We start from the raw sequence: 14,612 nt of genomic DNA, 5'->3' as shown, positions 1-14,612 counted from the left end.
CTGTTTGAAACTTACTTTTTTGATGTGGACAAACTGGCGGATATCCATGTCATCATCTCTGTTCTTGACATCAGGCCGTACAGTTTGAACTACCTGGCAGACCACAGGTACAATGATATCCCTCCAGGACAGCGACAGGGACTCATTGTACAGAAGCTGCTGAAGCAGTGCCATCATGTGATTGTGATTAGCAGACCTGTAAAAAAGGCAAAACAAATAGATTTCTCATGAGAAAAATACAAAGCAGTGGTTAGTTAAAGTCACATTTCAGAAGTAAATTTCTTAACATTTACAGTGTAGGAAGTCCTCTGAAGGAACAGCTGCCTAGAATGTTCTACAGTCAACTCTGGTTCTGTACTTCAATATATAAAAATCACAAGGAAAAAAGCAATCAAAATATACTGTAAAAATGCTGTTTTCTTAATGCAAATTAGTTCCTTGTATTGTCCACTGTAGATGAAGTCCCACTGAAAGTTGGTGGAATAGAGAGGCTTCAGGAATTGTTACTCAAGATATGCAAATTCCTTTTTCTACATATTTCTTACAGCAGCCTTTCCATGGCTTGTTTCTCTCCATTCTCTTCTCTCAGCAGATCCAGATTGCTGTGGTGCCAGCCTAGGGGCGTGAAAAAGAGTTCTTTGGACTTCTCCTCCACCCTCCTGTTGAATAATGACTCTGCAAGAGACAAACAAACCTTGTTAATATAAGGTCACAGTGAAATGCCTGTGTCTTTCTGAAAGGCTACTCTGAAAAGGAAAGAATTTACTAAGACATAAGTCTAAGCTTCTTGAAATACTGAGTTTGAGCTAGACGTCATGGTAACATGATGCAGCAAACAGCATTGAGTATAACAGTGGCGAGTGCACAAAGGAAAAGTGAGTTACTAAAATTCCTGTACCGCCAGTATAGAGCAGACTGTTTTCCCTTCTGGAATTGAATCGTTACCAAGTTTGTTAAGACAAGGAACAAAAATTTTATATCCCACTTTTGCCTATAAATAAGTAGCAAATTCCAAATATTGTATATATTCACAATACATAATCGTAATGCCTTTTAGACTTAGAACATTGGTCAAAGGCACTACTTTGATCCACAAAAAGCTGCTGCTTTGAAGACATCTATGTGTAAGTGGCACTAAAAGATCTAGTCATTCAGGCTGCAGCACAAGTATCAAAAATATCTTGGTAAAGGCCTTGTTTAGCGCATCTCCCAAACATATTTTAAAGAAATGCTATGCTACCAATTCATATGTCAAACTTTGAACCTTTATGTGACTTGCAGCCCTGGTCCCACACACACCCCTTTGCTGCTCAGGTGCAGAGGGAGCTGCCAGCAGGCTGGTTCATCTAGCCTATGTCACAGTATTTAATACTACAGAATTCTCAAGGATCTTGCGTCAAGAAAGCGGCACAAGCTTTTCAAAAGATCTCAGCACATCTTCTCACCTCCATCCACCTAACCATCATATACACCGGTAATCTCTCCACTACGATAAATAGGATGCCAATGAAGGCTGTATTCACTGAATACAATTTTTTAAATCCTAAATGTCAGCATTAACTATAGCCATTTCTGGTTTTGGAAACAGAAATCATGTTTCAACAGTATAAGACAGTCTTCACTTGGAGGGGGCCTGCTGCTTTCAATCATTATATTGTGTAGTAACTCCTTAGAACTGTTCTGTTTTGCAGTACCAAGATTAGAAGTTACTTCAGCAGAGTTTTCTGTGCTTTGAAATAGTTACTATGTTATTTCCCACACAGGTATTATGATATTACAGAGGGAAGTTATAAACTTCCCCATTCTCATAATGGCTGACTATATAGTAAGTCATTTATGCTAGTAGTGTACAAATTTTTATCAGCCAGTATGTAAACCTTCAGAGTTCAAGCTTAAAATTCCTCAGAGTGCACAATACAACTGCAAAATCCTTATACAATAGTAATCTGAGCAGGACTATCGGAAAAAAAGGAAAAAAAGACTCTTTAAAAACAAAAATTAACTTCTTCCAGATGCTCCATACCCAAAATTAGCTGTGTAGAAGATTAACAGAAGTTACATTGGTTTTTCCCCTTTCCTTTCTCCTGCAAAAGCTCAGTTAAAAACTAAGCATCAGTTTAATCAAAGACTTTATTTTTCTGGCTGCACAGACATTGGCATTTCCCCCTTATTTCCTCCTCTTACAAGCTCACCAAAATCAATAGCATTAACTGGGAGAAAGAAAGCCCACAAGTGCACCCGGCCACGATATTGGAAGGCACATGGGTTTTAAAACTCACTGCTGCATCTAATGGCCTTTCATTTCAGAAGTAGTAGTGGTGGTGGTGATGACGACGGAAAACCCAGAAATATTTAAGAGAGGAAGCTTTAAGCTACTCTATAGAAGCAGTGCAATTAATCATATCACATCTTAATTTGCTTGTACAGAAAGTTAAAACTGGTGTCTGTTACATAAGTTTGTAGGTGGGGAAGCTGTGAACAGACTTGCCACTTATGCTTATTTAAAAAAAAAAAAGTAAAAGCTTTCCTTTGAGTGCTTTTGAATGAAGAAATCTGAGAAGTGAAAGAAATTTAAGCTTGAAAGTGCATTCAAAAAAAGTTGAGTATAGTTTATATATCAGTTTTGCCACAAATAAGTTCAGATTTACTGTCAAGTAAATATTTCTAAAGGGTCAATGCACTATTAAAGGAATATTGTGGAGTTTTCATCATTATATTAAAACCACACAACAGCAACATTTGAAGTTTCTCCTTACCTTTAATAAAAGCATCACTTATAGAGAACATCTGCTGCCCTCCGTTTTCAGGATTCAAGTACTCTGAAAGAAGAGAGAAGAGGGAGATAGGTGGAGACAAAAAAAATGACAGGTTACACTGGTGCGCCTATATAATTACAATGTACACGCCCACGCCAGAAGAAGCAGCATTACTCATCTAAGTGTTTAGTCACCAATTTAGCAACAGCTTGATGAGTGGTCAAGACAAGAATATCCTCTCATTCTTGTTCTATCAAAAAGTTCTGAGACAACAAGAAAATAGTACTTATTACCGTGAAGAAACAAAACAAACGAAGTAGACACAAGCAAAGACTGAACTAGGAGTTAAGAGTTTGCTTTTCCAATTGACCCACGCCACTCTTTTCTAGATCTGAATACAAATGTGTTAAGCTGCAAGCAGACACCGTGGGAATGTCCAGACAGGGAATGGCCTCCTCACTCTGGTCTAAAAATGCAGCTTCAGAAGCCATTTTGCTCTCACACTCCAATGAAGTATCTCAGACTGAGGGAGAGACTAGCTGTAAGATTTATCTTACACAGTGAAGGAAACAAAAGACAGCCTGCTTTTCAAGCGCTAGAATTCTAAAGTCTAAAACAGTTTAAAGTGTTTTGAGGAATCCATGCTGACAGAGGTAGACTCCCAGCAACAAAAGAAAGCAAGAGTTATATATCACTTTACATATGGGAAATAGGATAAAGCTCCATCTATTACACTTGTTTAGCTTGCTAGATCTTGATCTTTCATGCAGGCTGGCTGGCTACAAAAAGCTTGTTTTCTCCAGAGGCCGTTAGCTTGTTGTGCCTTTAGTTCGTTCCTTGCTTCTATAAAAAGGGATTGTACAGCGGGAAAACAAGAGCAATAGCCCAATTGCTTATACAGCATGATGATCCGAAGTCCAAAGCTAACCCTTTATCACCTTTCCTGAGAATGGTTCAGACCTACTGCCACAAACAGAACGCAAAGCCAGGCAGTTTTGAGACACCAACAGAAAGCAACAGAAAGTTGACAGGACACAAGCAATCACAAGTCTCTGAACAGCAGCACTCAAGAGACCACATGCCACCAGTTTAAAAACCTGAACTTGTCTGCCGTTGCCCAGTTTGCAAACAGATACTCAATAGATGATCAACGTACCAAAGAGAAGTTGCAAGCCTCCCTTGTAGCTTGACGGTTATTGGCAGATTCCTTTCATCTCTTGCTTAGCTGAAGAGTTTAGTGTTACAAGCAACCTACTGCTTGATAAAAGCTGGCTCACCCTCAGCATTCATTCACCCACAGCCCCACAGACTACCTAGAGAAAGTAATGTCATGCTGTATCTACGCATGAGCATGTATACTAGCACCTCCATCCCTCTCCACATTGCAACAGCCTCAGGGCAGCAGCTCTTACTGTGAACACACTCAAATTAGGACACATATCCCTGACTGGCATGGCCAAGGCAGGAGTTAACTCCAGTTGAAACCTAACCTTAGTTATGCTCTGGACAAGGACACAGGTAGCACCTCCAAACCAGGAACATTTCAATACAGCTTCACCTCCTATAACTTTGCTTCCAGTTGTGCCCCAGGGGAAGCTCCTGACAAGGAAAGACACCATACCTCTCCCTAGACTGGACAGATAACACACTCATAGGTGTGAGTTTGAGACAGTGAGAGTGGCTAACACACATTTCTTACCTCACATCATCTCTACATGCATTATGCTCCACAGAATGTTGGGGCGGGGGGGGGCGGGATCCTGTAGCATATTTTGTAGCCTTGTCTGCAAGCAGTTAGCTATCAAGAGATTATCTCACAAGCTCCCCTGAAGAGCTTCACCAAAACAAAACAACAAAAAAAGAACCAAAAAACCCCATCCCAGAACATACAAATTCCTAGGTCTGATATTCAAGGGCATCATTGGAAGCAAATACCACAACGTGCACAGAATTCACAGGTCTCCAATGGAAACCAGCAGGTACAGATTTTATACACCTTACAGATTGCTCTGGTTAAACATCAAAACAGACTGGCCAGCAACCACAGCTTTTCCTCTAGATACACAAACAAGGATGCATGCATCCACAGATATCCACTGAAAACTGAGGTGCATCTTTTCAAAAGAAGGTGCACCAAAAGGGCTCCTGGCAATGGCACGCTAAGCCTTGGCAAGCAATGGTGATAAGGAACTGTCATGGTTATTCAGATCCTCTTCTCTTTCCCCCTCCTAACTAGATGCAGGCATCAAAAACTAACTACCCAAAATACCTGCTACCAGGACCAAGGATATCTGGCTGCAAGGACATTTAGAAAATAAAGTTTCCCATATTGATAACCGTGTCTCTTTAAAAACAGCAACTAAACCCCACATTTAAAGTAAGTCACTTAATCTCTCTTCCCCCAGTTAAAATGCAGAAAGCAATCTTACTTTGTTGCCCATTTTGATACATTGCCTTTAGGCAGATGATACTATAAATGAGTCATTATACTCACTTGTAAGATACTACAAGCCAGCTAACTCGAAGTCACTAGAATTTCATGGAAACACACCAGACATTAGTCAGCCTATAACATCACAAGAAGTCCTGCCATTAGACTCAGGCTATATACAAACCACTGTGTTCTAAAACACAGCTGGTACATCACAGGCTATTGCTTCAAAGCAGCTGACCTTTGTGACTGGTGGAAATTGCATATCCCTTAATCATTTGAAGAAACCCACTAACCACTTCGATCAAAGTTGACCTGCACTTCTAGCACTGATCTTTTGTCTTGTCAGTCCTCCCCCAATGACTGTAACTTACACATTTGTGAGGAAATTGAGTTACTAGTCTCAAAAGGTGGGTGTGATCTTCAGTTTTACTTAATTATTTCAAAGAAAATTAAGTCACTGTCATCCAGTCTGAGGACAAAAGACAATTCCAATGAAACCAAGCCAAATACATGTATCCATAATGGTCACAGGGATGTTACTGACCTCTGACAGCAGCAAACACACCATGTTGCTGATTGACTACAGTACCCTGTTCTTAAAATAACCATGTCCCATTTTACATGGAAGCTTAACTATCTAGTCTTGGCTGTCTAATCGTTGTGATACTCTAACATCCTGGATGGCATCTTTTGTTGAATAGAGCCAGGATAAATCAGGAACACAAGGTGAAAGTCTTTGCACTCTGACTTTAACCAGAACGAAGTTTTAGAAGTTGTCTGTTTCACTACTCTAGGCACTGCAGCATGCACTGTAGGGTTTCGTGCCACCTAATTTTTAAAGGCCTTGAATAACAAACATCTAAGTACCTGTGAAATTTCAGTCTCCCTATTGCCAAAAAGTGTTTCTTGCTATTCAAGATGTTAACATTCATTTTAACTTGTTGCTCCCTGGTTAGGTGTTTCCTCTAGAGACTCTCATGCCAGGAATCCAAGAAAAGATGTACAGTAAGTTCTCTGAGTTTGTAGAGGATACAGATTTTTCAAAAAGCTGCAGGGTAATACCTACCTCTCCACAGTGCGTTTTAATGACTCACACCTCCACCCTATCCCCCAGTGCTGGGCATATGACTTCCCCCTCAAGGGAAAGCCATTCTCTTAACAGGAATTTTTCCCAATTTTTTAGTAAAAATTACACTCTTACAGAATAACCTGGTTAAGAGACCACACATTTCAGGAACAGATAACAAACACCAGACAGCAGAGATTCACCAAAGATAGCAGAGTGCTGCCAACACGTATAATTCAAAGGCAGAAGTCTCTCTCCTTTCAGTCCCCACATCACTTGCCTTTTCTGTTGATCTTCTCTGAGCTCTCCATCATCAAAATCCTTCTCACAAGAGCTTCAGTTCTGGCTATGAGAAGCCTTGATTTGGTCAACAGTTTCTGAGAGAGGTAGGCTCTCTTATGTTTCCCCTTCATCTTGTACTGCTTTTTGTATAAGGAGCTGAAGACTGAGATATGTCTGAAACCAGGACTATCACTCTAAAAGTCCTTTAACTCTGGCCAGAGCCGAACTGACTACTGCCTGCTTTACTGCCAACACACACTGATAAGATAAACCTGCCACAGCTGTAAATTCATAGGATACTGCAGCACACCTGGGCCTGTTTCAAGCTCACCTAATCCAGCATCCCTCCTCCCTAAAAGGAACTCATTGATATGTTCTCCCTCTCCACACCCTTCCTTCCCTTCACATGCATTAGCTTTTCATTTGATTAGGGCACAAGCTGGAAACAAGTTGAAAGAAACCAGTAACAGGCTGGTGTCGGTAGTGCTGACAACCCATCCCTACTGTTGAGTCATCTGACATCAACTCAAATTTCAAACCTGCTCTGCTCCCCTCTTTGAGGGAAAAAATAAGTAGTTAGATTTCCCTTCTTCTAGACATATTTTTAGCAAATAACAAAAGGTGACTACAATAGGCACTGATAAATGCCCCCTCTAATTTGCCTCACTCTCTCTCCCATGTCTAACATACTTTGAAAGTCAGCTGTGACCAGTTCTCCACTCTCACTCTCTTCACTGACTATTTCACAGTTTCAGAAATGCAATCTGTATGCAAGCATAAGGTAAGTTTTGCATTCTGATCCACAACAACAGAAAAGATCCGCTAGACTTTATAGAAGGATGAATTCATTAGAAGGAGTCCAAATTATTTAACACTGGATCATCTTTTAAAGTTGAAAATACTGAAGGGGTGGGGTGAAACAATAATTAAGAATAAGAAACTCCTTAGAAGCAGCTAAAGACAGCAGTCTACAAAGCTGATGTAACCTTAGGTAAGGAAGCAGAGCAAAGATATCAATTGCTACCCAGCATGTAAAGCAACTGGAATATACTAGATGCAAGCCAGTGGCAAGCCCTGGTTTCAGTCAGCCCTTGTCCAATTTAGAGAATGCAGTTGTCAACAGGCAGGCACATTATTTTTTCCATAAGGATTTTGCTTATAGTTAGTCTCTTTCAATTTAGTACTTATTTAGGAGAAAAAAAACTTTCAAAAGAAGTCTTCAACACTATTTGATTTCTTCCTACTTTGATTAAGTGAATGTTCTCTTTTGAACAAATGTTACATATATGGATTAAGTTAGGCCTTACTGCTCATCAGTAAGATTCTTCTGTCAAATCTAGGCTTATTAAGGTACAATTAGAAGTCAGCATAGAGCTCTTCTAAGTTAATTTTGTTCATTTGTTGTTTGGGGTTTTTTTTCTTGCTTGCTTTTCCAGTTTAATCGCAAACTGTAGAGACACATATCAAACTGGTTTATGCATGGACTATTTTTCCACCCCAGTTAGCCAGAAACTGTATATGTGGATCTGCCGTATTATGTATGGGCAGGAGTCTTTGCTTCAACTGCAAAGAGAAAGTCACAGGGGAAGTTACACACTCTGCAGAGAAGGTGTTCCAACAGGTCTACTGAGCCTCCTCAGAGGTGAGCACATCAAAACTGCAAGTGAGTGCCAGCTAAATATCATATTTTCCCCTCTGTCAGACAACTACAAAAGTAGTGTCCAAATAGGTCAGTATTATTAGGGCCCAGCTCTCCATCATGTGCAACTCCAGCTAGTGACTACCTCATACCTTTTTGGTCGGCAGGGTGAGGGGGCACATGTGGGTACTTGGAGTGCTTCTTGATATGGAAGTTCACGTTGTCCAGCTCCACGTTCAGGCTGATGGAGGCGGCTGAATCACTGTCCATTGTGGACTGGAAGCTGCTGACTGAAGTGCGCTTGCTAGGGCTGGCGGAGTCTTTTAGTGTTGGGTAAGGGGGAAGATACAGGGAGGAGAAGGGTTCAAATGGGTATCATAAGGGTACCGGAAGGAGAAAAATTGTCTTTAATACATAAAGACCAGTGTGCAATACTACAGGAATACAGTATTTTCATGGTTCTAATCTTATCTTCATGTGTGCATGCTGACATATTGGGCATTCTTTAGCGCATTACTACAGGGCCCAAATCAAGCAGAAGTCTGCCTGAGAAACAGAAGGCAGCAATTTACATGCTTCTCCTCCATTAAAAGTATGAAACTTTACGAGTTCCACTAAATACAAAATACTGTATCCATTGTAAGAAACAGGAGAACTAGCTAGGTTATAGTTTGCTTAGATCCTTACAGCCCCATGCGCACGCACACACACACACACACATAAAGCAAGACATGGTTAAATTACTATGTCCCAAAGGACTGGGAATAACAGGGGAGAAGGCAGAGTGAGAACAAGACTCAGGTGAAACTCACTGGCTAAGTTATCTTCTCCTTCATCAGCAATCTGCTCTGTGTCACTGTCATCAAACTTGATGTCTTTGAACCAGGATGGCTCAGAGTGCCCCTCCACAGAGTTCACAGAGTCGCTGTCTGGAGATGGGGTTTCCGAGAACTCCGTGCTCTAGAAAACAAGGAAGAAAAAAAAGTGTTAAAGTGCAGCTCTGCTGAAATATTAAGCAGCCTTAGAAAGCAGTCTGCTACAAATGCCAATCAGACATTTTAAAAAACAGCGGATACTCTCAGTGGGCTGAGCCAGGTTAGTCATAGAGCCACTCCCCTTGGCATGAAATAGGAACTCTTTAGGACAGGAAACAACTATTTCTTTACAATTCCCACGTGCTTAGTCTCTGCCTCGTCCCCACCTCCCCACAAGTTGTGACTAAGCAGCACTAAAGAACAAGTTTATTCTACTGCACATTTTCTGTCACCACATCCAGCTAAGCAGTTTTGAATGCTTCCTATCCCCAGCCAAGGTGGGTGATGACCATATCCTTTGCCCAGAAACCAGCACATGCAGCTTTTGGTGGAGGCTAATTCTAAGTTACTGGAGCAATTCTCTGACTGACCAAAGTAGCTCTAAGAGTTTCACTCACAAGTCAGGCTCTAGCTGGGGCTACTGTGTCAAAACAAAGCCTGGCTAGAGTGCCAGAGAACTTGGAGAGCATCTAAGCAATTTCCATCAGCCATCCCGATGCCTTCAATCACCTCAAGAGGAAGTTCCCAATATCATTCCTTTGGCTACAGTGAATACAGCAGGCAACTGAGTCAACACCACTGTTTCTCCTGACTCTTTGTCCAGGAGAAGCGAGATCAGACAGTGCTTTCAGCTGATGAGAACAAGAATTAGCTTTAAACCTTGAATAACACAAGCTCCTTACAAATAGTTACAAACAGGGATCCACAAGCACTTGCTAGTTAAGGGCAAGCTTTACCAGCAAACTGAGACAGTGCAGTTAACTAGCTGAGATGCCAGGTGAAGCCCAGAGCAATCTCAAAGGAAGACCATGTGACTGTAGCCAAGAGCTGAAACACACAAGGAAGACAAGATGCTAATGGCTGCAAGCTTTCTGACCGAGGTCCATGGGACAGCTGAGCCATTCTTTATTTTGAGAAGCTGCAGAACATGGGAGACTCTCAAGTGAATGTTTTCAGGTAACAGAGAGGCTACAGAGATATCTTGTTCAAGTAAAAAAACCAATCCAGTCACTCAGGCCAATGACTGCTCTTACCCCTCAGCAAGTTTGATTGCAATGAAATACGGTAAGATAGCATCTCTGGTCACTGGTTCCTTGGCTCCCCCTCAGCTAGCCTGTCATGCCTCCCAAATAGGACTAAGACCCCCTCCCAATCTTGCATCATGTGGCTAAGGTACCGAATTCTTTATTACTGCCACCACTGGAGATCAGAAGAAGGTTAGCAATACAATATATAAGAAGATCCAATACTGTGTATCTAAAATATCCATTCTTTGGAAGTTTTTAAAGAAGGAATTCTGAAACAGAAGTAGACCACCATTGTGTCTCAGTCACCAGTAATTGCACACAGATTCTAGATTCTGCACATGATAGCACAGCTGCCACAAGCACAGACTGTGCCATTCCAACGCCTCCAGGGAAGATGTCCACCATGAGAGGCGCTGGCCTAGATTAGAGACCCTTTCCTCCACTTTAGGCAGCACTACGTGTAACAACTCATCTTCCACAGAGGAGAGCTCCAAAGCTTTCTGGGCAAATGCAGCTTCCTCAGGCTTTAAACCGCTAAGGAAAAAGGCCTGGACCCCAATTCTCTGTACAGGAGAGCTGATTTAGAAAACATACAACGCCTACTGAGAACAGGATTAGAAAAGATTCTAGTCAGTCACCAAACCCAGCAAGAACCATAGCTCTCCTACTCCTTTTACCTGTAACGGTCTGTAGAGAGCATACTCATCTCTGAAGAGCTGATCATGATGACTGACACATTCTAGCCAGCGTCCATCTACCAACGCTTGTCCTATTGCAATGGCTTGGACCCTGGAGGTATAAGAATAGAGATGGTTTTCTAAGCCTAGTTCTAAACACACATGGTTTATGGTACAAGCATGCTACAAAAGGAAAGAGCCATTTGCTACGCTCTATTTGACTCATCAGCATCCCAATGCCATGTGTAACCAGACACTATTTAAAATATTGTGGAGAGGCAGCACAGCGTACTGGTTCAAGTATGGAGCTAGATGAAGAGACTGCCAGCAGTCTAACCTCAGCTGAGGTGTCCAACAGATGATTAAGACATATTGTTTGTGCTCCTCCAATATTGTTAGCTTGAGTTATACATACTGAGCATCTCTGCTGAGTGAGGACTGTTGCTCTACACTTAAGAGCCATCTCAGTTTTATCCCCCTCTCGCATAGTTAAATACATCAGATTCTTTATACTCACTTACAAGGTTAAGAGCCTGCCAGCCCCACCAAAAATTTAGCCATCAAACACTATTAGTGATCTCTGATCCCAGGAGCAGACTCGCCCTTTGGAGTATCAGTGAACATTTTTGGACAGTCTTTGTAATACACTCCCTGTTCTCCAACTGTTTGAGTGATACCTGTCCCATAAGCTGCCTCCCACACCAGCTCCCAAACCAGACAGCCCCCTGTGCTCTGTTGTTTTGGGCCACACAGAGTCAGAACCCTCCCTGCTTTGGTAGGCACTAAAGAAGAGATCTGAATTTTCTTTCTTTCTCACCTCCCTGCAAAGGGGTCTATCTCTACAGTCTAAGGTACCCTATATCAGCTAAAACTCACAGCCTCCTATCACAGAGATGGAAGACACCTGCTATCCTAAAGCATCAGGGTTACCTTGTCGTTATGTGCCCATTTCTGATGAGCCAGTTGACCAGCTCTTTTCCCACAATGCAGTTGGGATGTGTCCGCAGCCAGTAGCGATGGTCTTGGAACTCCATCCCACTGTTGTGATGGCAGATTTTCTTCCACAGGTCTTTCAGCTGGACTGAGTCCTAGACAGGAAGATGTGCGATTTACTTACTGGTCTAACCTTAGCGCTGTTTCAAGGGCATCAACCTGGGCCCTCAGATCAGCTTCTAGATCAAGAGTCCTCCACAAACAGGTATAACATCTAAGCTGTTCTGCGCAATCTATGCGAAGGTGCAAACAGAAACAATAAACAGACATGAGATCAGCTCCTTATATCCTTCCTTTTATATAAAGTTGAGAACAAGGAAGAAACAAAGTGTGTACCCTCAGAGATAAGGGGTTTTTGTTTTTAAATGTGGCAACATTTTGTACTGCCTACAAGATACTTATGTCCTCACTACTGCCCTCTTGCACCCTATTCTCAAACTCAGGTGGTGTGTGTAAATATAGAAGACAATAAAAACTCATCCTTTGGAAGACCATTTTTCTATATAATCTGGGCTCAACCTAGGCTTTGTGAAGCATACTAGTCCATTATCAAGCCCAGATATAAAGCAAGTACTTGACACAGCAATGCACACCGCTACGTTCAAGTTCTAGGATACCATTTCTTATTAAGGATTCCTTTTTTATTGTCCAGTATCAAGCCTTTTTTAGACACTGCTAGCTTTAGCCACTAAGCAAAAACGGTGTGTACCCCTCCCAACTCAATTAACCATTTTTTAATCTGTGGATCTCCTCCCCTCACCACTTGGAACACTTCAGCCTATACGTCGAACTTATTTTAGGGCCTGTTAAGCATGTGTGCCAACTCTTGTGTAGGCTATGCTCCATCCAAACTGAGCTGTCTCTCTGCACCTGGCCCCTTTTGCTTTCCCATATGCACCCTGGCTTGGCACAGCACAATCCATTGTTGCAGATTGGAAACTGGGACCTGGGATTATTTTGAGAGAGCAACAGAGCACCCCAAGGGGTGGAGAAGAGACGCTGCAGCTCACTCTCTCAAATGCCTCACTTGTTCTATTTTTGTGTTACAGAGGGCGAAAAAAGCTTTAATTACATTTTAACTGGTTTCAGCTTTCCAGTTAACTGACAGACCCATATTATTGCACTTTCCCAAGGGTGCCCTGAGATCCAAGAGTTTTGCTCCACTTCTGTTACTGGACTGGCTTTCTGCTTTTATTTCCAGCAGTGGCTGTCCTGGGTATTATCCTAAAACTAACGTCAGCAGCTCCTCTTCCATACCAGGTATAGAGTCAAATGGATCAGTAACAGAACACGTCATAGGACTACAAGATTTGATGCAACTGGCAGTTCCACAGTTCAGCTGCCTTGTAGTTTACCCTTAACTCACATGGTGATTTCAGTAAACTGGACAAACTGGCAGAACACAGCAAATCCTTTCAACTCAAGGATTTTGACCTCTAATTCACAGAAGTATGTGCTTACCCCAGTGTACGTACATCCTCCCCTACCTTTTATTTCATGAGCAAAGTTCATTAGTTTTCTGAATAGAATATGTTAAGCTTTAAATTAACTCCTGATACAGAGTCAGCTCCACATGCTAAGGGCATTAAACAAACAGTGGGAATTCACAGAAAATCCTACATTAATTGGCACTGCATCTTCCGCTCTTACATGAGCAGAAGCAATACTACCAATCCTCTTCTCCTCCAAGGAAGGAAACAGTCAAAAAATTAAACAATGTGAAGTTGAAGTGCACTGGGATTTGATCACCTTGGTCCAAGTTGCGTTCATAACATTTTAATTTTTCCTGTATTAACATACACGCATGGGGCAGGGTGGTGTAAAGTAGTGCCTTAAAAATGTTTCTCCCTCACATGGTTATCCATTTACAGAGCACCCTGGAAAGGAGCTGTGCAACTGCACAGGAACTAGAGTGTTTCTGCACCCTCAGGAATACTTTTATGCACATTGCTGACAGCAGGCAAATACGTGACAACACAGAAATCAGCCTTCCTGATTTTAAGTTGGCAATGGGGAGCAATCTTGAATCTTTCAATGTGTGAAAAAAACTCCCTTCCCTTCTCTGCATCTTTTTTGCCCCATTTGTTGGAAACACTTCCCCTCCCTCAAAGAAAAGAAACACTGTTTTCTACTGAACATTGTACAGTAACTGCCACCTACAACATTGCCTCTGTGGGGAGGTGATAATAGGATCACAGAGAACACTGTTGCACATTGATTTTTCTTCAAACAAGTACATGACTACAACCTTCTACAAAATGTTATATTTATTCTGCAAACAAGGGGAGGGGCCAAGTTATGTTTTGGTCCAATAAGCTGTAACAGTCTTAACTCATTCATCACAGTGTAATCATTTTGAAGCAGCCATTTAAAGTTTCTGCTTATGTGGCCTATGAAAGGGAAAATCTGAACTTGGAGAAATACAGAATCAGGTCATTGCATTACAGCTGCAACCATGACAGGTTTAACCCACAAGGAGCCAACTCCAACATACACCCATGTTGGAGTATACAACCAGTGTAACCATACAACACAGCTGGCCATACACCAACTCCGCACTGTGTAACACACTTCCCAAGACTAAAACTGTAAACACCTTTATGTCAACACCACATGAAACTATGATTTGTTTCAGGAAGGTGAAAGTGTCTAAAGCAGCATCAATATCCTCCATCCCTGCACCAGCTGGAGGAGGGGTCCAGG

General features: G+C 41.8%; 1 protein-coding gene across 1 annotated transcript in view; it reads right to left on the bottom strand.

The window, feature by feature from the left end:
* The window catches only part of PIKFYVE (phosphoinositide kinase, FYVE finger containing), a 65,569-nt gene that overhangs the window by 31,241 nt on the left and 19,716 nt on the right, over nucleotides 1-14,612 (bottom strand). The window contains exons 8-14 of the mRNA XM_009332227.1: nucleotides 11,847-12,004; nucleotides 10,917-11,028; nucleotides 8,990-9,137; nucleotides 8,330-8,497; nucleotides 2,757-2,819; nucleotides 546-675; nucleotides 16-196 (exon numbers count right to left, since the gene is read on the bottom strand). Coding sequence (XP_009330502.1) covers nucleotides 16-196; nucleotides 546-675; nucleotides 2,757-2,819; nucleotides 8,330-8,497; nucleotides 8,990-9,137; nucleotides 10,917-11,028; nucleotides 11,847-12,004 — 960 coding nt within the window. The remainder of the gene's footprint in view (nucleotides 1-15; nucleotides 197-545; nucleotides 676-2,756; nucleotides 2,820-8,329; nucleotides 8,498-8,989; nucleotides 9,138-10,916; nucleotides 11,029-11,846; nucleotides 12,005-14,612) is intronic.

Source organism: Pygoscelis adeliae, unplaced genomic scaffold (assembly GCF_000699105.1).
Source record: "Pygoscelis adeliae isolate BGI_AS28 unplaced genomic scaffold, ASM69910v1 Scaffold160, whole genome shotgun sequence".
Lineage (NCBI taxonomy): Eukaryota > Metazoa > Chordata > Aves > Sphenisciformes > Spheniscidae > Pygoscelis > Pygoscelis adeliae.
This window is presented reverse-complemented; position numbering and strand designations above follow the sequence as displayed.